Genomic DNA, 25,112 nt, shown 5'->3' on the forward strand with positions numbered 1-25,112 from the left:
TAGCTATTCCTTTTACCAAATTATATAATTTGAGTCCCAGAACAGGAAAGATTCCACAGGATTGGAAAGAATGTATGGTAATCCTTGTAGAAGGGTGGTGCAAAGACTGATGTATCCATGATGATCTATCGACCAATCAGTATCTCAGGAGTGGCAGTAAAGCTTTTGGAAAAATTTGGGATCACATACAGAAATGGATTGACACAGAATCTCTACTTTGCAATGAACAGCATTTGATAACAATTACTAAAGGAAGGTCATGTTTTAGCAACTTGCTCACATTCTCTAATAGTGTTACTATTGAGCTAGACAAGGGAAATAGATACACCATGATACTTTTAGATTTTGCTAAGGCTTTTGACAGAATACAGCATGGAAAACTGTTGCATAAATCGGAGGATATGGGTTTGGATTATAAAATATTAGCGTGGTAAGAGGATGGCTGACTGACAGATATCAAAACGTGGTATACGGGACATGTGAGTCTGCAAAATATATGGTAACCAGTGGTGTACCACAAGGATCAGTTCTTCCACTGTTATTCAGTCTGTACATTAATGATATTGGGAAGGATTTCATAGGTGACATACAGCTTTTTGCTGATTATGCAAAGATAGGTAGGGTAATCAGGAATGCTACTAATGTGCAGTACTTGCAGAATGTGATTTGAATAGGCTGGAAAATGGATGTCAGTAAATGTAAAGTCATATACTTTGACATAATTAGATATCCAGTGTCATATTATATTGTTGGGATTATGCCAGAATAAACTGATCAGATTTAGGAATCTTAGGGTGTTAGTAGATAGGAAGTTGAAGTTTAGGGAACATTTAGCAAAAATTGCAAATACAATTCCAAAGATAATTGCAATGCTGAAACGAACTTTCATGTATAAAGATAAAGATGTCATTTTGCCTCTTTACAAGGCTTTGATAAGTCCTCACTTGGACTATTGTGTGCAGTCTCCTGGTTTCTGTTGTGATTCTGATACAGCGGATAGTGCAAAGAAGAGTGGTAAAAATGATATCAGGATTGTGGAATACTGATTATGAGACAATTTGTAGACTGCAAACACTAGCAAACAGGAGAAAGAGGAGGTAACATGATTGAGGCATACAAACTTCTGAAAGAGTCATACAGGATTTCAGTTATGGAATTTTTCATTTTGTGGAAGGTGGGAAAAGGAGAAGAGGATATCGTTGGAATGAATGCTGCTAAGAAAGGGATGAGGGCTAGATTTTTCTATCATAGAGTGGTGCAGGATTGAAATGGATTGCCATTGGATGTTGTGTGTGCAAGCAGTGAATGAATTCAAGAACAAGTATGATAGCTGATTCATGTAGTATGTGGCCTCCCTCGATGAGTTCCTGACTACCTGGAGGTCTCTCTTAATAATAATAATGCCACAAATACTTCACCAGTATCTGAATAAACATTATCAGGTAATGTCCTATGTATAAAACAAGTCTCATTTTTAACCTGAATTCCTTTTCAACACAAGAAACATCTATTCATAAAAAATTCAATTCAGAATAATTTAAACAGGGTTGGGTTATTTTCTTTTATTACATTTCATGAATATATATATGTTCAACAGAGAGAGAGAATGAGATGGACAGATTTCAAGATTAGAAATTATCCATTCTACTGGAAGTGATTTTCCTGTAGATTGGGTTATGGCAAATTATTCATTTGCTAGCAGTACATGTGCATTCTACAAAGGAAATAAAAAATATTAAAAAAAATTTTTTTTGTTGTTGTTGTATAAATAAAAGCAATTTTTGCCAGCCTTAGTCTATGACTGCTTGATGTCACAATTCACTGTTTAGCTCCAAATATAAGGACTGTCATTCATGATTCAGGAAAAGAATATAAATAGAATGGCTAGGTTTGTATTTGAATGTAATGGAAAATGAATTTCACTTATCCAGGTGGGTGCACCACAACAAGGATATAGAAAAAGACATTTGAGGAATATTTAGAGGATATTATTCAGAATATGAGTGTAATCATTTTAGAAGATCTTCATGCACAAGTTGGAGGGGGAAAAAACAGGAGTAGAAAAAATTTTGGGCCCATTTGGTTTTCATCAAAGAAATGAGGAAGGACAAATGTTATTCAATTTCTGAATCAGAAAACTGGAACTGTTTCCAAAATTGGTAACAACTTGTTTCAGAAAAGACAAAGCCCCAGAATTACAAGATATAATTGGAATGATAAGCAAAAATCAGTAATAAATTATCAGTAATAAATCTGTGATAAAAAAATAGAACAAGGTAGTCGTGGACATCGAAGTTTTGTCTTCAATTGTTTTAGATGGATATCATAGCCTTCTTATAGCCACTTTTAAGGTGCATGTAGAGGAAGATAGATGTGACCAAAAAAAAAAAGCACTAAGTTGAAGCTATAGATGTTGAAACATTCCAAAGTAAAGCAAGAATTTGAATCATGAATTAGGTCCAAAGCCCATGAGTTAACTATACATAAGGTAGATAACAAATGGAAAAAAATTTGAGATGTAATAGTAGGAAGAGCAGAAGAGGTATGTGAAAGAACAAGTGGAAGTAGAAAAGGAAAGAAACACTGGTAGAATGAGATAGTTAAAGAAGCACTCAAGTTAAAAAAATACAGCTTTTTAGGAGTTTATAAAGACTAGATCAAATCATGATAGACTTGTTTATAATTAGAGAAAGAGCCATGCATAACAAATTAATTAAAGATGATAAGATAAAAAACTGGGCTGAATTGACACATAAATTTGAAGAAGATGTTAATGAGAATAAAAAATGTTATATGGACTAATGAAAAATAGAAGGTACTTATCTATTTAGGTATATTAGGTACTTAAATGAAAAATCTGGCACTTATCTAATTCCTCACCTAGCTCCATTTCTTTGCCATTCAGGCTTCTTATGTTGATAGTACTGAACTTTAACTCTGGTGATGTTGAGTTGGGGTGTTTTTTCGGATTTGTTCTAGTAGCTGACTTTTCGCTGTTCACCCTGGTTCTCTGGTGAAAACAGCGGGGGGCCTTGTTTAACCGGGCGACACCCCAGCTGGCATGAAATTTTGTCATGTTGTACCATCATTTGCAGGTGAAATGAATTTGCAGCCTTATTAAGCTAGAGATCCACAAGAAGAAAATGATGTGGAAAGAATATCGTCGGAAAAGAATATAAGAATAAGAGTGACAGGAGTTATGAAATATATAAAGCTCATGCCAGAAAAGTAACGAGTATTGTGAGAAAAGCTAAAACGGAGTATGAAAAGAAATTGGCCATGCAAGTCAAAGGCAATCCAAAAGAAAAAGAATTTTATCGTTATGCCGCAAGCAAAAGAAAGAATGAATGTGGAAGAATAACTTTATTGAATGCAGATGGTACACAAGTGTCGGAAGCTAAGGAGACTGTTCAGTTAATGAGTGCTCACTTTGCTAAGATATATCAACTGGATACATGTAGTATGGTGCATAGAGCTACTGCTATGTTGAATGAAGAGTTAGAGATTCATGAAAATGAGGTTGAAGAGTTCTTACATAACCTGGATAAGAATTTGTCAATAGGGACAGATGGAATATCTGCCCATTTGTTAAAGGAACGTTCAGCTGAATTGGCTAGGCTTTTCACACATTTGTATAACTTGAGTCTCAGCTCAGGAATGATACCACAGGAATGGAAGGAATGTATGATAGTTCCATTGCACAAGGGTGGTGCATAAACTGATGTGTCTAACTACCAACCTATTAGTATCTCTGGTGTGGTAGTGAAGATTTTAGAGAAATTGGTAAGAACTCGTATATAGAAATGGGTAGACAAGCATTCTATACTCTGCAAGGAACAGCTTGGGTTTACTATAGGAAGGTCATATTTTAGCAATTTGCTCATATTTTATAACAATGTTACGGCTGAGTTGGATAAAGGGAATGGATACGCTATAATAATGTGGGATTTTTCTAAGGCATTTGATAAGATACCACACGATAGATTGTTGTGTAAACTGGAGAATATGGGATTGGATCATAATCTATTGACTTGGATCAGGGAATGGCTGACAGATGGATATCAAAAAGTGGTATACAGTGGGTGTGAATCTGCCGGATTAAAGGTAACCAGTGGTGTACCCCAAGGTTCAGTCCTTGGGCCATTATTGTTCAATCTATACATTAATGACATCAAGCAGGGTCTATCATCAGATTTCCAATTGTTTGCTGATGATGCAAAGATAGGCAGGGCAATCAGGGATGCTACTGATATTCAGCAATTACAAAATGATTTGAATAGACTGGAAATCTGGGCAAACGAAAATGACTGTCACTTTAATGTTAGTAAGTGTAAAGTTATGCATTTTGGTGAGATTAGAGTCCAGCGGCATATTATATTAGTGGGATTATGCTAGAAGAAACTGAAGAGGCAAGGGATCTTTGGTGTATTGGTGGATAAGAATTTAAAGTTCAGAGGTCACATAGCAAAAGTTGCAAATAGGATAATTGCTATGTTGAAGCGAACCTTGACATGTTCGGATAAGGAAGTAATTTTACCTCTTATAAGGCTTTGATAAGACCACACTTGGATTACTGTGCGCAGATTTGAACTCCCGGGTTTCAAGGGGTTAAAGAAGCTGTGGAAAGGGGTGCAAAGAAGAGTTACAAAGATTATATTCGGATTATGGGATTTAGATTATGAGGACAGATTGTGAGTGTATGTGGATTACAGACTGGTGAACAGGAGAAAGAGAGGTGATATGATAGAGTTCTATAAACTTTTGAATGTATAGCATTTCAAATGATGAAATTTTTCATTATATGGAAGGTGGGGAGAGAACACAGGGGCATCCATGGAAGTTAAGGTTGTTCTCAGTCAAGAAAGGGTTAAGAGATAGGTTTTTCTCAGAGAGCAGTGAGTGAGTGGAATAATTTGCCCTTACGGGTAGTGAGTGCATCTAGTGTAAATGAATTCATAGGAAGGTATGATAGCTTGCTTGGGTAATTCACAGCCTCCCTCGATGAGTGTCCTTGACTCCCTGGAGGTCTCAGATAATAATAATAATTTCGTATGGCTATATTTCCTGAACTATACATCGTATGTTAATGATCTATATAACATTTGAAAGAGGAGGTCATAATACGATGTATAGTTCAGGAAATATAGCTGTACAAAATTCAGTCTATCTTTTTGAATCACTCTGTATATTGGATTTCATTTTTATGTTCAAATATACCGTATATGTCAGCGTATAAGACGACTCTCAAATACCATAGAAAACCCCCTAGAAATCATGGGTCGTCTTATACGGCAAGTATAAAAGGAAGCTTAATTTATTGGATGAACATTTAGGTAGTTACAATACATCGTTATATAAGAAAATAGGCATAGTTTATAAACAAATCAAATTAATTTTTTGTTACATAAATTTATTTAAAATATTACAATAGATGTAAGTCTTAAAAAACAAATAATAATTATTAACCTCAATTTTCATGTTAATTTTCTTCATCACCTGTTGAAAATAGTTCTTCAGATTCATTGTTATGGATCCAGTTTGAATCCAGTAAATTGATTTCGTTTTCGTCATCAGTGTCCCACAAGAGATCATCTTCTGTACCATCCATAAGATTAGAGATACCACTCTTTTTAAATGATTTTATTAGTCTCTACTTTTACCTTATTCCATGCTTTGATCTCAAAATTGCACAACATATCAAGTGATGCAGCGTGCATAGATCCGCTGTTTGTAAATGATTTTTCACCAGTCAACATCCAATTATTCCACTCTTCTCGCATGTGATCTTTAAATGGTTTGTTCAAGCAGACGTCTAGTGGTTGCAATATAGAAGTTAAACCACCTGGTATATCAGCAGTTTTTGTTATTTTTTTTAGAAGACTTTTAGTATTCTCGGTTAAATGACTACGAAACATATTCCATACTAATAAACTGCGTTTCTTCATTATACTGCCGGATCGCTTGTTCCACACATTATTTATCCATAAGTTCACACCATTTTCGTCCATCCATCCTTTTTCGTGAAAATGTAGAAAAACACCTAAAGGAAATTTTATCTTAGGTTTAGTTTTACGTTTGAAGATGAAGATGAATTTTAACTTGGTTCCATCAGCCAAACATGACAACACAACCATAAACCTTGTTTTTTCATGACCTGTACTTTGAGCTAGCATCAAAGCTCATAGGAGTTTCATCAATATTTCCAATATTTGACAATAGAAATTTATGTTCTTGTCTCAACTGAATAATAAAGTTATGGAAACTGCTAAGTTTGTAGTCAAGATCTTCTGATAGTTTTTGAGCAATTTTCGTTTTTTGTCGTATTACCAGATTTTGTCTATTCATTAAACGATTACACCATCTTGAAGTAGCTTGAAATTCTATACTTTCATCCGGATTCAATCTTGACCATTTTAGTGCATATGCTCTAATCATATTTCTTGTATACCCATTCTGCAATGTGATTTTCCAGTTGCTGCCATTGGGTGATCTCCGTTCTCATTGCACGTTTTTTCTTTGGCAATTTTTTAAAAATATCTTATTTCTTCCTGCATTCTTTTACCATCTTCTCGGTTATGTCAAACTTTCTTGCAGCAGCACAGTTATTAGTTTGCTTTGCCATTTCAATTACCCTTATTTTAAATCGAGCTTCATACTTTCTTCGTTTTGTTGCCAGTTCCAGGATTTTAAATAACAATTTTAATAATCCTAAAATTAAAAAAAAGGGCAAAATTAATAATTAATTAAAATGAGGGCTAATCACTTTTAATTAGAGTAATTCGCGTAAATTCTAAATCGTAAATACCAGTCGGCCTATACGCCGACATATACGGTAATTACTGTTTTAAATAATTTTCTTTTACTTCACTGTGCAAGACTTGTGAAAAGAATAATTTAATCACTTAATAATCAGTATCAATTCAAATGCAAATTACTTTGCTCACCACTGATACAGTACACTTGGCTACAGTATGATTGGCAAGATGATTAACTTTAATACACTCTCATAGAGATCTTAAAATACAGTGACCTCTCATTTATTTGATGCCTGAATAGGTTAGTATGTCCACCGACTTCTGGTATAGCATCATTTAACTGTTGTGCTCTCAGTTATCCAACCTTTCCTGCTTAGGTTGGATAATTAACGGACTGCTGTATTTATAATTCATTTTATGTTTTTTATTATTATTATTAATATTATTGTTTTGTAAGTTCATTGAATATATATATATATATATATATATATATATATATATTGACTTGGGATGTATACTTTAATAGATCACCACTAGTTTCATCGGTGTCCTGACTTCTTCAGGTGAGTAAGAAATAACACAAAACTTATAAAACTAACAAGGTAAAAAACATGGACTTTCCAGCTTAATAAAAAGAAGAAGAATAGTAACAGTCATATTTAAATAGATGACCACGTGCTATTGTTAGCGTGAGTTGAATGTGTGTTACAGCTAATTTTAGAGCGCCAGTACGATTACTGCGCTATTGGAATCAGGCAAATTGTAGCTCAGATTGTTGTTCATGTGTGAAGGGTCCAGAACTATTTCTTTGGATTCTATAATTCGTCTTTCAAATTCATCCTTGCATACATATAAATTGGTTGTGTAGTCCCAATCAACTTGGAGTTGACGTTCTTCGAGGTTAGAGTTGACGGAGAAAAGAACATGACTGGAAAAGGTGCTCGTTTGTGTTCTACTGTAGGAGATGTCACGTCTATGTTCCTCAAGACATAATGAAATAGATTTATTTGTCTGGCCAAAATAAGGTCGACCACAGTCGCACATAACTTTATAAACACCAGGAAAATGCAGTTGGTTGTGTTTTGGTTTTGGTTAACTCATGCCCTTTCCAGTCATGTTCTTTTCTCTGCCAACTCTAACTTTGAGGAACGTCAACACCAAGGTGATTGGGACTGCACAACCAATTTAAATGTATGCAAGGATGAATTTGAAAGACGAATTATAGAATCCCAAGAAATAGTTCTGGACCCTTCACACATGAACAACAACCTGAGCTACAATTTGCCTGATTGTTGTCCATAGTTATCCATAGCGCAGTAAGCTATGTTGTCCATAGCGCAGTAATCCAGTACTGAGGCTTTAAAATTAGCTGTCACACACATTCAACTCATGCTAACAATAGCACGCAGTCACCAATTAAAATATGACTGTTACTATTCTTCTTCTTTTTATTAAGCTGGAAAGTCCATGTTTTTTACCTTGTTAGTTTTATAAGGTTTGTGTTATTTCTTACTCACCTGAAGAAGTCGGAACACCAATGAAAGTAGTTGTGATTTATTCAAGTTTTTTGTATTATACTTTCTCAGGTTCTAGTCAGTTAAATATTAATTTTATATATATATATATATATATATATTAATATTTTATCAAAATGATTCTGTTGCCCACGTGTCTGAAACATTTTTATTTTCGAACCTTTGGATGCTAGATAGTATGGAGAATTCCAGATAGATTCAGGAATTTGTACCCATAAAAGTTTTTCAGTTTTATTTCAGTGAAAAGTGCTTGCTGATATTGTTTCTTTGCAATTACATTGATTACAGCGCTTTGCTTGCTTATCAACTTAATGATTTGTCTCTTTTACCTTAAGTGGATAAATATTTCAATGTATCTTTGTTGTATATTAATAGGTTAAAGAAAGAAAGGTCTGTATATAATTAACTATTATTAAATATGCTCATTAGATTAAATTTCCTCTTATATATTAATTTAGTTGTTCATTTTAGGAGCCTGGAAGGAGTGTGGATGATGATGATGCAGTTTGGTGTGAACATGATATGCTTCCAGAAGAAACTAAAGTGAAGGTAACTGTATCATCATGGTTTTACATTTTAATTAAAATACAGATGATTGCATTGAATATATTAATTATTTCCCTTTAAGGTTAAAAATCTCGTGCTGAAGTACTTAAGCATTGTATAGTACTGGCTCCGTTCCATGTTTGGAAGAAAATCATGCCCAGAGATGGGAATACTTGGATTTAAATTCATCCAGGTTGCAAGCATAGACAAAACTGTTTGAACAGCTATAACTATCTTGAACCATCTGTAACCATGTGGTGGTTATAGATGTAACCACCATTGTCATGCAGCTAAAACTTTCCAACAATAGCTCCTAGCACTAATTCCAAAGTGCTCTTTTCTACTTATGGCCTTATAAAGATTGCCTCTTCTATCCTTCCTTGTTTCAATATTTCTGAAATTTACTACTTCTTCTGTGTCTTCATAGCACTTTCAGATTATACTAATTAAGTATAATCCGTACTTAGTATTAGTACCATACTAATTAAGTATGGCTCTTGTCCTTTTTTATGTAGTGTTTCTTGTAGCATACAAAAATATTTTTTTGAGTCATATCTGTTAGTCTCTTTAGAACAAAGATTGCATCACTGGGTCCTCTTCCATCTCTTAATTCCATTTGTTCTTCTTCTGTTACTTTATACTCTTTCTTTATTCTGTCAAATGGATGTGGGTCTTGTAAGATGAGCCATCCTTACAAGACCCATATCTTGAAAGGATGTAAGCAGTGGCTCAGCAAGGATATGGATCTATAGTTGTTGCATTTTCTTTCATCTCCTTTTTTATGTATTGGGACAATTTTACTGAATCTCCAGTCATCAGGAATTTCCTCTTTTTTGTGTATTAGGATGTTTAAATATTTCAAGGATTGTATAGTTTCTTCCTTCCAATGTAATGGGTCTGGTGGTAGATACTCTTATTTTTGAGCAATTGTGGAAAGTGTCTTGTCCAGATTATCCCTATTTCTGTAGAATTTCCTGTAGCCCTATCTTTATTAAACATAATTATGGTGTAAGAGGAATCTTTTTTTTTTTTTAAAGAAAGTTCTGGTTTCATTTTTTTTTCCCAAATACATCTTTGCATTCAGCTGCTGGATGTTTCTTTCTCTGCATTTTCTGTTTTCAGGGGTGTTTTTTAAGTGATCTCATCTTGTCAACATCAGTTTGTTCATCAATGATATAGGAAAGGATTTGAGAGGAAGTGTTCACTTGTTTGCTGATGATGCAAAGTTGGGTAGAGCAGTTATGAGTGTACAGGATGTCAAAATTTTACAGGATGATTTGGATAGTTTGGAGGACTGGGTTAGGAAAAATGGATGTCAATTTAATGTGCCAAAGTGTAAGGTTATGCACTTTGGGGTGAAAAGAATAGCAGCAGTATATCGCATTGGTGGAACCGTACTCCAGGAGATTGATGAGGCCAGGGATTTGGGAGTGTTGGTGGATAGGGAATTGAAGTTTAGGCGGCACATTGCAAAAGTGACTAAAACAGCTCACCAAATCACTTGGCTTCTGAAAAATACTTTAACATGCAGAGACAAACAAGTTGTTGTTCCTCTGTATTGAGCCTTGATAAGACCCCATCTGGACTACTGTGCCCAGTTATGGGCACCAGGGTTTCTTCGTGATGGGGAGGAAGTGGAGAGGATCCAGAGACGAGTGACCAAGCTGATAGCAGGTCTGTGGAATGAACCTTATGAGAATAGGTTGAAGATTTGTGGGTTGCAGAAATTGGTCGATAGGCGAAGGAGGGGTGATATGATTGAGACATTCAAATTACTGAAGGGTTTCTATAAGATTGATCCAGAAGATATTTTTGAAAATATGACTGGTGGTGGGAGGACTAGGGGCCATGAATGGAAGCTGGGCAAGAGCGTGGTTGACAAGGGTGTTAGAGCTAGGTTTTTTACTTGGAGAGTAGTGAATGAGTGGAATAAGCTTCCAGAGTCTGTTGTGGGTGCTACAACCCCGAATGAGTTTAAGGCATGGCATGATAGATACTTTGTGAATGTTGAATAGTTGTTCTTGACATGATGTTAGGGGCTCCCTCGATGAGTCTGTCGACTCCTTGGAGTTGCCCGGAACAATAATAATAATAATAATAATAATAATAATAATAATGTTGTCATTGTTACTCTTTTTGGAGTAATCCAGGATCCTCACTGCTGTGTCTAATATTTTTGTCTTCCGTGTTTCCACAACAACCTCCAGGAGTCTCTTTGTTTCTTGCATGGCTGGTGAGCTGTCTATAGGTTTGTAATCCAGAGTTGACCTTTATTGATGTTATCCATTTAATTCTTGGTTTTCCTGGATGAGATTTGGAAACATTTGCTATAAGCAATAACCTAATTCAAATCATACATCTACCTAATCAAACACCTAATACCTCTTTTCACTCTAACAAATAGTCTTGATTTTTTGAATAATTCTATTTCCAAATTCATCTATTTCTTCTTGCTATTTTCTTCATGAGATCAGGCTATGCATAAACATGAACTATTTTAATGCAAAGATTCTTTTCTTTTGCTTTAAATCTGATGAATATGATTCTTGAAGAGATGAGTCTTATATTAGTGATGGTGTTTTATGAGATGATTTCTGATTATAATTGCAACTCCTCTGTGCTGCTGATCTCTTCTTTCAGAGTAGTTCACTCTTCTTTCACTTAGGTCTACCATACCTTCATCCATACAAGAGCATTCTGGCAGAGGAGACTTGCATCATATTGATCTGAGTTACTGAGAGTTTCCAAATTCACCACAGAGGTGACCTCTGTGGTGAATTTGGAAACAGAACTATTAAAAAAAAAAATTTTTTTTAAAAAAAAATCAAGACTATTTGTTAGAGTGAAAAGAGGTTATCAGGTGTTTGAGTAGGTAGATGTATGATTTGCATTAGGTTATTGCTTATAGCAAATGTTTCCACATCTCGTCCAGCTTGGGTATTCTCCAACTGGAAGCCAGTTGGAGTTATGGACATTAAGTTCTCATAGGAAGATGACCTCACTATTTGCATAACTGGATTGCAGATGGTTTGGCTTCATGAAGAGGAAGGTGAAGTGGTGATGTTAATTTTTCAGATAGATGCTAGGTGTGTATGACACCATGAGTCGACAATGTGTTCCAGCATTATGATATACACTGTTGCAAAAATTTTATGATATCTATATTTGTCATGAATACTGTGCATTAGTGACAAATTATGTGGCATTTAATGTATGATTGCATGAATTGAATTGAATGCATATGATTATGGTTATATTGCTAGAAATGGGATCATGGTGTTTGGAATTACGATTTCTAGTGAGGTTTTATCATGAACTATCTTATTAGTCATCAGTTCTATTTTTTTCACAATCTGTATCTGCCATCTTGCCCTTTTACATTGATTAGTATAAAATGTGAATGTTCTTTAAAGCATTTATGGTGAAACAAAGCTACAGACCACTTAACTACAATGGCTTCAATGTTAGCTGATCATTCAACGTTCTGCATATTACAAAATGAAGAACATGCTTTCACTGATCAATACATGACGAAGAAATATATAAATTCTAATAGCATAGCATGCAGTTCATTTCATTACTTCCAACAGTAGATGTTCAATTGGAAGTCAGAATTCAGAACTCACCACATATATATCAACAATGCATTTTCTATTTAGTTTTGTGGTTTCTTGTTTTTATATGAGCTTATCGAAATATTGTGTGAAATTCCTTTTAAAAATTGTCTGCATAACTGAAGCTGTTTTTCTAGCATTAGAGAACTGCATGATAATTATCTGATATATATTTATATGCTATTTTACAGCCTAATTAGTTGCCTTTGATAAACATACTTTTGATAATGAAGAGAAGTTAATCCTAGTTAATTGAGAAAGGGTGGGGAGAATATTTCTTACTTGGTAATGTGGCATCTTTCAACAAAAGTATTTAGAATTTTGTACCTTCTTGGGGTAACTGAGATAAAAGTTGGTCCTTAATTCATGCTAGATCAACCAGAAACATATACTGTATGATTTAGAGTAATAGTAATAATACTGTATTATTTTAATTAAATCTATAATCATGTTCTTGTTTATTTGTTCTTCTCTTGTTTACAAAGGGTTACAAACTTGTATTTCCCAAAGTGTAGTATGTATACCTCCAGGGATACATGAAAGGTCTCTATGGGGAACAGGCACTTGATTTAAATTTTGACCCTTTTTTTAATGTTTTAATGTTGCTGTACTGTTACAGATAAGCATAGACCTATTCTACAATAGGTCTACTATTCTATTTTTCAATAACTAAAAAATCTGAAGTTTTAAACAGAATGTCTCTTGGTATCTATTCTATGTCTGTTTGGCACAGTCATCATATTTTAACCGCATGGTTTGAAATCTTTACATTAAAAGTTTAATGCAAACAATTTGACAACTAAAAATAGCAAATACAGATCCTTTGTTCATCAAACTTGCTTCTTCATAGCAGAAACAATTTCATTTGCCTTAATAATTTTTTTTTATTATGCAATTTAAATTTCATAACTTTTGTTTATACTGTATGTATATTGGATTGGTATAAAAAATGTATTTAATAATTAAAAAAAATCTTTTTAATTTATTATAATGCAGATGTTAAAAAACAAATACCTTTGTAATTATTCATGTTTGAATGAAATACAGGGTGTCCACATTGGACCTCTCTAGTTTCAACATGTTAAGTGTATGGACCATGGTATCGAAATTGCACAAATGAGAAGGAACACTTACCAAGTTTTTGTAAAAAAAATCATTACACTTCCTTTAGTAGCATGCACAATATCAAGTCAATAGTTTATCTCTGACGAGGATCTCTGAAGCATCATCGGTGATGGAGGACAGTAACAGAAATGTGATGTTTCAGGTTTTCTAGGCTGCCCTCTTTGGTTGCATAGACTGTGTCCTTCACATAGTTTTCCTCCCACAAGAAAAAATCAAGTAGGAGTAAGATCCTGTAATCATGGTGACCGGGTAATCAGTCTACTACGTCTGATCCACTGCTGAGGGAAGATCCTAGTGTGTATCTTATGTTTGATTGGCAAGATCATCACATTTCAACCACATGGTTTGAATTCTTTAGATTGAAGGTTTGGTGCAAACAATTTGACAACTAAAAATAACAAATACAGATCCTTTGCCAGTGTGGCAGGGCACCATCCTATTGAAAGAGAATGTGCGATTGCAAGTCTTCGAGTTGTGGAAAGATGAAATTTTTCCGTAGATATTGCTTCCATGAAAAAAAAAAAAAAAATGGGCCAATGATAGTGTTTCACATTACACCACACTAAAAATCCTCACTGTGTTCCATGACACCGTGAGGATTTTCATTTCCCCATATCCTGACATTGTGTCTGTTCACTTTTCCACTGACATGAAAAGTGACTTCATCCAAAAAGAAAATCTGGATTCTCGTTGACACATTCCAGAATTTCAGCTGCAAACATTACCCGTTGTGGCTTATCATTTTGCTTGATTTCCTGCAAGAACACCTGCACTTTGTATGTGCGTTGATGCACATACAAAGTATGATACTCCATCATACTTTGTACATTGCAGAGTATGATGGAGTACCTCGTGAATGGTGGAGCAGGATATTTGCAGTTTACGTGACACTCTCCTAACGGATTTTGTCAGGCTTCGTGCAAAGGTTTTGCAAATCCTCTCTACCTTTTTCAATATTGGATGCTTCCCTCCTCCATGTTGTTTTGAAATGCTTCCTGTCATTGGGAAATTTTCTTTCCACAAACAAATACTCTTGGGGTTGGGTGCTGCATCTTTGTACTTCTGACAGAACTTACACTGCACTGCTTTGATTGATTTCAGCTCAGCTATCCACCACACAATGTGCTTTCTCTGCTCCTGATGCCATGTTTAAGACTATGACAGTTCTGTCCAGCAGCACCACCACATTGTGATGCAGAAAAAATTCTGGATGAAACTTGTAGTCTCTGGAACATTTGAACAACCTAAACCTTACATATTTCTGCATTTAGATTTTTTACCATTCTTTTAAACTTAACTAGGGATGTCCATTGTGAATACCCTGTATTATTATAACTTTCTCCCAAATTGCTTTTGCCCAAAAGAGGTGGTGAGTTATGCCTGTATTACTTAAATTTTAAAAGGGATATGTAGGCACTGAAAGTTTAGGAAACACTCCTCTAGAGCTTGCCGATCTCAGGAACCTGTAGAACTTTTTCAAGCTACTTCTGTTATTAATTTGGATGCCAGTTTCATCAGATGATTAAAAATCATATGATCCTTTGTTAGAATTCCTATAGCTTAATCTTTTCTGTGAATAGTGTGCTGCAAAATTCTAATGTCACATAATATAAGGGATTTTTAAGATATAAAAAAAGCAGTGTCTTTAGAGGAAGGAGAAGGAAACAAAGGAAAGAAGCATTAACACAGAAAGATATGAAGGAGATAAAATGGGGAATCTGAAAATGAACTTATATGTTGACAAGTGAACACATTCTGCACTACCTGTGTAGCTCAGTAGATGGCATTTGCACTCTATGGCGCTTAACCGCACGAAGAAAGACCTATAAATTTGAGTCTAGTCGCCACTGGATGAACATTTTTTAAGCCTTTTTTTGACCGGTTCCCAAGTTAGTCGATCTCTGGCATGGGCAAATGGGTTTTTTCTCCTGGAAACTCATGTTTTTCGTCCCTTAAACTCAAGAAAATCGGTCATTGAAACCGCACTATTTTCAGACATTAAAAATATTGTATTAGGAGGGACCACAAGATGGCGGCACTTATTAGCCATCTTCTTCACTGCGTGCTGATTAATTAGTGATAGCCTTGGGCCAACTGTCTCTGATTGGCTACCAGTGGAGATAATGGCAGTTAAAAAAAAATTGAACTGCCCACTCAGTCTCCAAAAGTTAGGGCTTAAACAGCCTCACCTACTCCCTATATGGGAACAAAAAAAAAAAAAAAAAAAAAAAAAGGCATTATCTGATTTAAAAAAAATTTTTTTTTTATATACACACACACACACACACACACATACATACATACATATACAAGTAGCCAGTATGAAGTCATAAGCATTATGTACAAATTCTTATGTCAAATTTTCAAGGAGGATGGAAAGTAACTTAGAACTGAATGCATAGTAATCCTGCCAACTGAATGCATTACAGAGCGTCCGTAGCTCAGTCGGTATAGACTGAGATCAGGAAGCCCTGGGGGTTCAATTCCTGTCCAAGTCCTGAGCAACCTTGATCCAGTCTCTTTCGACTAAAAGTGTGGTCTCATATGGATGTAGAGGGTTTTTTGTCTCTCAGAACAGGCAAACTGGACCCATGAACATACACATCTACAGACACAGGACACTCCTGGAATAAGGATTGACCAACATGTTCCGTGGGATTTTCAGTTTCGAATGCCTGCAAGGTGAAAGTGTGGGTCTATGTGTGAGCACAATTCAGGATTAGCTTATAATTATTTGGGAAAAGTTTGTTGAAGAGCATGTCTAGAAGAATCAGATGTCTGATTCTAATACTCTACTCCTCAAAAGGTTCACTCCAATAATCTCCTACAAGGAATAAAATCCTAGTAAATTTGTTGTACGTATTCTCAAACCAGTTAGAGTATGTTGCTCCAAATAGTTCTTTTACAAAAGAACAGAAAAAGTGATGTCTGTTAACTGTGCTGCAGAACTAATTCTTGGAACTTTCAAAGAATATGGTAACCTGCTCAATGCCACAGGGCAACTTAGCTAATTTTGTCTGTGTTAGTGAATTTATACTCACACATTGGAATTGGCACAGCTTCATATGAACAGCACTTCAGTGCATGTGAGTATTTGTAACTTAACATATAAATTGCTCTATACTAATTTTTCAAGTAGTACTTTAGATCATGAAGGTTATTTTCTTGATCATAAATTAGTAAATAATAATATTTTTGGTTTACCGATCAAGTGTTGATCAATTTTATTAACTGAACCAACTAGTTTCGCCACACTTATCTGTTGGCATCTTCAGGGCTTACATAGAGGTTTAAACAATCTCACAATTATGCGTAACTGCAAACTGACAAGAATAACTGTAAAAAACTGACTAGAATAATTACAAATAAAATAGTATCGAACGTGAGCGAAACACGTATCGCGTGTACAAGATCAGCTAGCTGTTGCTGAGGAACTTTCTGTAGTTTGTATTAAAGTTCATTTCTTCCGTTTTTAAGGTTCTGATTAGGGTTTTCCATATCTCTGAAAGTATTAGGCCTTGATTTCTGTTAAGGTTGACAGTAGAACGGGCGACTGTGGCTGCCTCTTTGAAAATTCTTGAATGAGCCACATCAGACAGACTTCGAGAAGCCTCGAAATCAGGAAAAAGGAGCACATTGGCTATGTCAAAAACAACAGACAGGACATTTCTGGCCTATCGTCTCATTTCTCTACAACTAACCATGTCATCGAGTGGAACAAAAGCTGTTCCCCTTACATAGAGGAAGATTACCATTCAAGAATTTTCAAAGAGGCAGCCACAGTCGCCCGTTCTACTGTCAACCTTAACAGAAATCAAGGCCTAATACTCCCAGAGATATGGAAAACCCTAATCAGAACCTTAAAAACGGAAGAAATGAACTTTAATACAAACTACAGAAAGTTCCTCAGCAACAGCTAGCTGATCTTGTACATGCGATACGTGTTTCACTCACGTTCGATACTATTTTATTTGTAATTATTCTAGTCAGTTTTTTACAGTTATTCTTGTCAGTTTGCAGTTATGCATAATTGTGAGATTGTTTAAACCTCTATGTAAGCCCTGAAGATGCCAACAGATAAGTGTGGCGAAACTAGTTGGTTCAGTTAATAAAATTGATCAACACTTGATCGGTAAACCAAAAAATATTATTATTTAGTACTTTAGATATTGCTACTTATACTGAAACAGAAGTAAGCTATTCAAAGTTTAACATAGTGTTCAGACCATGTATCTAAACCAGTGTTTCCCAATATTTTTTGGATCATTCCCCACCTCAGCACCTCAAAGATTTTGATGTCCCTCCTCTAGCATAATAGCCAGCCAAGTTCTGAAAAAGTATAATATAAATATGTACTTTAAATACAAGTACATATTTATAATTTGACTGTTTTTAATTTGACTTTCTTCAATGAATATAAATTTTATATTACACTTTGTATATTATAAAACATAAATCGAACTGAACTCAGGAAAATAAAATCCAAGTTAATGCGATCCTTGAGCTTTATGTCTACTGCAAAGAGTTTTTATTTGAGATACTAATTTAGTCATTTTCAATCTCAAATCCCCATAGTTTGTGATATCCAGATGATTTCTTTTTTTCAGTAGCAAGTCATTTACAGCACTAAAGCCACATTCAACTAAATATGATGAATATACAACAGGAAAGGCAACAGTATTTTTTTTTTTGCAAAACTAGTTGAATTTCAGTATTTCGTTTCTTTCTCAGAAAGCCATGCCATTGTTCATTTTATGTTGAATAAAGTTCTAAAAGAATCATAATTTTGCTTTTCTGAGAGTTCTTCTTGATACTGTATTTATGTTGACTGCTGTACTAGTAATGTCAGCTTTTTTCTTGGAAAGTCAAGGTTACAACATCGACAATGGTGAGTTTGAGCATAAAAAACTTATTGTTTAATACTGACCATATACAAATATTTTAACATTCTTTGCCTACCAGTTTCGCTAGCACTGTAGCTTTTTCAAGGCGTTGACAGAAAAGTATAAAAAATACTAGTAAATGCAAATTGAAAAGAACATTAAAAACATTGTAAACACTCTAGTAGCTGAGGTTGCACGTTAGCATGACAGAGACTGAGTGGACTTATTGTTCTTAATCATTATCACGCATGCGTGTTTGTTGTAAACGCATAATGTGATTACCAGCTAGCTGTAGTTCAGATGGATTTAGAGAGAGAGAGGATGAGGTTTTTCCATGAACTGTTAAGAATAGTACCCTGGTTTCTGTTGAGGTTTCCGCCAGTTTTTAACACTACTGCGACTTCCTTGAATAAACGATGTCTATAATCGTCATCTAAATATGGCATGGAGCTAACAGTTCATGGAAAAACCTCATCCTCTAACTCTATCTGAACTACAGCTAGCTTCCTCTTCTTATTGTGCTATCTTCTATCGAAGGTCAGCGACCATCTTGGCGAACAAACTGCGCTCTTGTGCTAATCTGAGCAGTTGTGCACTGCTCTTTCCTGTCCACGTCTTGATGTTGTCAAACCATGATATTCTTTTTCTTCCTCTAGTTCCTTTGCCATCAATTCTTCCTACCAAAATAGTTTGTAGAAGTTGGTATTTGCTGTTTCTCATGATGTGTCCAAGATATGATGTTTTTCATTTCTTGATTATTTGTACAAGATGTTTAGCTTTGCCAATGGATTTTAAGACCTCTTCATTGGTAATTTTTTCTGTCCATGATATCTTTAGCATTCTTCTGTATAGCCACATCTCAAAGGCTTCGATTTTCTTGATGGTTGTCGCCTTCAATGTCCATGTTTCAACTCCATAGAGCAGAATAGACCACACGTAACATTTCAGCATTCGGCATCTGACTTCCATGTTTAGGTCTTTATTGCAGAATAGTGTTCTCATTTTCATGAAGGACTGCCGTGCAACTTCAATCCTTGTCTTTATATCTCTTTCTGGATCCCACCGTTCATTAAGCCAGCAACCAAGATATTTATATCTTGACACTTGATCAATATTTTTCCCATTAAGTGTCAGTTTCATTGATGAGGCTGGATGTTTGTTGATGATCATGTATTTTGTCTTGTTGATGTTTATATTTATTCCCATTCTTTGGCTTTCTATGTATACTCTGTCAACGAGTTTTTGGAGATCCATAATGTTATCTGCAATTAGCACGGTGTCATCTGCATATCGTAGGTTGTTAACAATCTTTCCATTTATTGTGATTCCCTCTGGACATTCTTCCAATGCTTTTTTAAAGATTACCTCTGCATATATGTTGAACAGGAGTGGTGAGAGCACACATCCTTGTCTCACTCCTCTTTTGATGTTAATATCACTGGTGGTAATGTTGTCTAATTGAACGGTAGCTGACTGATTCCAATACAGATTTGTTATTAGTCTTATGTCTTGTTCGTCTAGCCTTATTTGTTGAAGGATTTCTATTAAGTTGGTGTGTCTGACTTTGTCGAATGCTTTTTCAAAATCTATGAAACACATAAAGACAGATTTCTGTTTTTCTATGCATTTTTGTATCAATATTTGGGTACAGAAAAGGGCCTCTCTAGTACCAAAACCATTCCGAAAGCCGAATTGTGTTTCACTTAGAGTTTCTTCACTTTTTCTATAAATGCGATTCTGAATTACTTTCAAAAATATTTTTAATGTTTGGCTCATTAGACTAATAAATCTGAAGTCACCACAGGAATTCGCTTTGGGTTTCTTTGGGATAGTGATAAATGTAGATTTGAGCCAATCTGATGGAAATTCATCACTTTCATATATTTTATTAAATAGTTTTTCAAGAAGTTTGATGTTATCTGGTTCGATTAATTTTAAAAATTCTGTTTGCACACCATCTGGTCCACTGGCTTTTCCTGTTTTACTTGTTTGTATAGCATTCTCTATTTTGCATTTCATGATTGCTGGTCCTTGAATGTTATCTTTTATATTTATAGGCTTCTGTCTAGTATCATTGAAAAGTTCTGTTACATATTTTATCCAAATCTGTGCTTTATTCTCTTCTTCTAGAACTATTTTTCCATTTTCGTCTCTTAGAGACACTATTTGCTTTTTCCTCAGTTTTCCGGAAATTTCGTTGATTTTCTTATACAGATTGAAGTTATCATGTTGTTTCTGAAGCAGTTCAATTTCAGTACATAAATTTTTCATCCAATTTTCCTTGGCTTCTTTTATTTTTTTCTTGATGATGTTATGTGTTTCTGTATACCTGGCTAGGTCTTTGTTTTTATACATTCTTCTTGTATCAATAAGAGAAAGAATATCATCTGTCATCCATTCCTGTTGTTTTATATTATTCACATAACCTACTTCTTCAATACTTGTTGTTACGATGGCATTCTTTAAGCTATTCCAAAGAGATTCCACACTTTTATTTTCTTCTATGTTAATCTGTTGTAATCGCAGGTTAAGCTGTGTCTTGGCACTTTTATTTATGTTCGGGTCTTTCAGTTTTTCTACATCAATTTTCTTTTTCTTCTTTTGTGATTTTTTAGCTGATTTTAATCTAAGACGTACTTCTGCAACTATGGGATTGTGGTCTGATGAGATATCTGCTCCAGGATAAGTCTTTGCACTCTTTATACTACTGTGGAATCTTTTATTTATCAGTATATAATCAATTTGATTTCTGACAATATTATGTTGGTTATCTTGAGGCGATTTCCAAGTGTACAGTCTTCTTGGTGGAATTTTACAGCTAGCTAGTAATCACATTATGCGTTTACAACAAACACACATGCGTGATAATGTTTAAGAACAATAAGTCCACTCAGTCTCTGTCACGCGAATGTGCAACCTTAGCTACTAGAGTGTTTACAACGTTTTTAATGTTCCTTTCAATTTGCATTTACTAGTATTTTTTATACTTTTCCGTCAACACCTTGAAAAAGCTAGACAGTTTCCTAGTGAAACTGGTAGGCAAAGAATGTTAAAATATTTGTATATGGTCAGTATTAAACAATAAGTTTGTTTTTTATGCTTAACTTTCAAACGACCAAATATGTTTAATTTGAATGGTGAGTTTTTTGAGTATATCAGTGATGAGGTGACGAATGCAACATCATTTTCTAATTGCCCCCCAAAATATTCAAATTGCTCCCCTGTGGGGCATATGCCCCACGTTGGGAAACACTGATCTAAACTAAAAATTAAGCACATTAAGTATATGAGCTGTTTATCTGCTTGTCAGATTTGGAAATTTATGGTTTATTTGAATAGTCTTCATAATTAATTCAAATATCACAGGGAGTTGACCATTAAATATGCTGTTATAAAATTGTTTGTTATATATAATTGATTCATTCCTGAATTCTACAGTCGAACCTCAGTACTGGTTAATTAGGCAAGAAGTAATCCTCTTTTACAGTAATCAGGAAATCAGATTGCTTGCTTGCTTCCAGAACTGCAGCTTAAAAGCTGTGATTTAAAAGCAAATTAATATTTAAATATTAATTTCCAATAAATTTCTTTCAAGATGTTAAAAGGAAACTGTACAATTGTAAACAGGAAATTCTGAAATTTCTGTTAATGACATTTTGGCCATAATTGATAGTTTTCTTTATATATAAAACACCTAATTCTAAAGGATTCTATAATTACTATTATTAGAGGACTCAATCCCTCTTGGATGGATGAAATGGTTATTAGAAATAAACATGGAAAATAAACAAAATAATACAAAATAGTAATGTAATCTCAGGTTTTCTGGTTATCAGAATTGTCCTTTGTTTAATGAAACAGTACACAGTATACTCACTAGTGTGAGGATATTGCAAATTCTTTCATTGCTATTGCTCAGAAAGACTTGATTATGAATCCCACCTAGGATAAGAGAAACTTTGTTATAAGATCTAAACTAAAGTTAATTAGCTATTCTCATATAGTATAATAACAGACAAACTGGCTGGAATACACATGTAATTAATTGGCAGATACACATCTATAGTTGCTTTGGCTGCTATAATAGTAGGCTCAATAAGAAAAACGCAGGTAAAATGGTCATCATCATCATCATCGATTTCCTGATATGTATCCCCAAGGGGGTGTTCAGGTTACTATGACAGCACTATAAATTAAGTTTACATTATTTAAATATAAAGAGCGAAGTGAAACCTATTTAAATGAAATAGGTTTCACTTCGGCGATGTAACATTATTTAAATTAAGGGGATATTAAATCCCACATTGTTTCAAAACCGAATAAGAAACTCAAAGATCGGAATCAAAGAGTTTCATGCTGAATATAGTAAACTATAAAAGTATTGGCGAATACTAGCGTAAGCCAAAGCACATAGTCCAACACCAGAGCAACTTGTTGCAAAGGTGGGAAAAGTTCTGATCACTTAGTATTTCCCATAATGTAAAAATTATATTATTATTAATCTCCTATCAACACTTTCCCTCTAAATCAATCTATTACTTGTGAGCACTCCAATATTGTGATATCTAACATTTTGTGCTTCTAAGACACTTCTGACCAAATCAATAGACCTAAACCTTGGTTTTCTTATGGGGTGCTTTCCTGCCATTCTGGCATCAAACACCTGTTTTGCTAACCTTTCTTCACCCATTCTATTTAAGTGGCCATACCACCTTAGATTAGCTCTGCTGACACATTTTTCAATGCTAACAAATTCAAGTTCCTTTCTAATATCTTCATTTTTAATATTATTCAGCCATTGATGCCATTAATTTACTCCTCAATTTTTCTCAGAACCCTCATATCTGTGGTCTGTAGTCTTTGATCACATGCTTTATTTTTAACCCAACTCTTAGATCCATAACTTAAAACTGGTTTGAACACTGTCTTGTATACTACTAGTTTGGTATTTTGACTAATTTCTCTCTTATTATATATAAATTTATTCAGTTGGCTACCTACCATATCAACTTTGTTTATTCTGTTGTCTATTTCCAGATTTAACCTTTTATCTCCACTAAAACTGTTCCTGCTAGCTGAAATATTTTACTTGTTCGATAGAATCTCCATTCAGAATGCAACTAAAGTTTTCTATGCTCCTGCTTCTTTTTGTAGTTTTTGTCTTTTTATTGCTGATTTTCGTGCCAAATTTGTTACAGTTGTTATTCAATTTAGTTAGAGAACCTGGAGACTTCACTTATGTGTTTAGGAGTACACCATCATCTGCATAAAGCAAAGAGCTAAGTTTGACATCTTCAATTCTAATATCAGGCCCAATGCCACTTTCTTTCATAATGTGGTCCATATAGATGATGGATAATAGTGGAGGTTATCTGTATCCTAGTCTTACCCCTGATTTTACATCAAACCATCCTCCTGTATTTTCTCCAGTTCTAACTGCTGACTGACAACTTAAATGTAGACTAGGTATTGCTCTGTATAATATTCCATTCACTGCATAAAATTGTAGTGTTTTGAAGAGCTCTTCTCTGGGCGCCTTATCACATTCCCACAATTTCTCAACTATTTGTTTTAAAGTGAAAATCTGATCTTGACAACCTCTATTTGTCCTGAATCCAGCTTGCCTTTCTCTAATTTTCTCTTTCACAATCTTCCTGAACTTCTTTTCAAGTATGCTTGCATAAATCTTACCTGGAGCAATACTTGTAAAAAAATTCCTCCGTAATTCTCACATTAAACTTCTCTTTTTTTATAGATGGGTACTATGAGAGCTCTACTCCAATCATTGGGAATTTGACTTTCTGAAAAAACTCTCTGAATTAAGCAATTTAGTCACTGCAAAATTTTATACTTCCATACTTATTCATCTACTCCATCTTCCTTTTCAAATTTCAAGTTTTTTGGAGGCTTTTTCTACCTCAAGTATTGACATATACTTCTCTTTGCATTCCTCTTGAAAAATTTCTGGTACAGTTCTGTCACTGCTTCGTTCGTTTAACAGTCTTTCAAAGTAATTGCTGCAGACAGCTAGGATATCCTAATCTTCAGATTTCATGTCGTCATGTCACCTTTGATTCCTCTTACAGAACTCTTTCCTCCATTTCTAAGCTTCCTCAGTAGCTTCTAAAACAGCATTTTGCCACCTTCCTGATATTTATTTTCTATATTCTTACCAATGTCTTCCCATGACTTTTGTTTAGCTACTTATAAACACAGCTTAGCTCTCTTACATATTTCTCTGAATTCTTTTAGAGCATTTGCTGATTTATTTGCTAGGAACTTTTGCTATGCTTTCTTTTCCAGGACTACTTCTTTAACTTCTTGTCCAACATGGTCTCATTTTTTTATCCTTGCAGACAACTTCACGACATACTTTCCTAGTTGAATCAGTCAGTGTTTTCTTCAGAGTTTGCCACTGAGACTCCAAGGTTTGGTTCTTGTTTTCAATGTGTTTAATTTTTTCTTCAATGATGTTTGTATAGTCAAGTCTGCAATTTACTTGTGAAAGCTGCTCAACTCTAACTTCTTTCTTAGTACTAAGTAATGGTCACTTCCAATTTCGAATCCGTATAACTTCTTGTATCCTGAATCAGCATTGTGATATCACTATTAACAATAATGTAATCAATGAGGCTTTTCTTGTTTCCTGTGTCT

At 34.6% G+C, this 25,112-nt stretch overlaps 1 protein-coding gene across 1 annotated transcript in view; it reads left to right on the top strand.

Annotated features, from left to right (window-relative positions):
- Positions 1–25,112, top strand: part of LOC150106699 (sister chromatid cohesion protein PDS5 homolog A-like) — a 670,786-nt gene that overhangs the window by 385,976 nt on the left and 259,698 nt on the right. Inside the window, exon 21 of the mRNA XM_090393290.1 lies at positions 8,762–8,839. Within this exon, the coding sequence (XP_090249416.1) occupies positions 8,762–8,839 (78 nt within the window). The remainder of the gene's footprint in view (positions 1–8,761; positions 8,840–25,112) is intronic.

This window comes from Typopeltis vanoorti, chromosome 5 (assembly GCF_054136105.1).
Source record: "Typopeltis vanoorti isolate ZY-2024b chromosome 5, IOZ_Tvanoo_1.0, whole genome shotgun sequence".
Taxonomy (NCBI): Eukaryota; Metazoa; Arthropoda; class Arachnida; order Uropygi; family Thelyphonidae; genus Typopeltis; species Typopeltis vanoorti.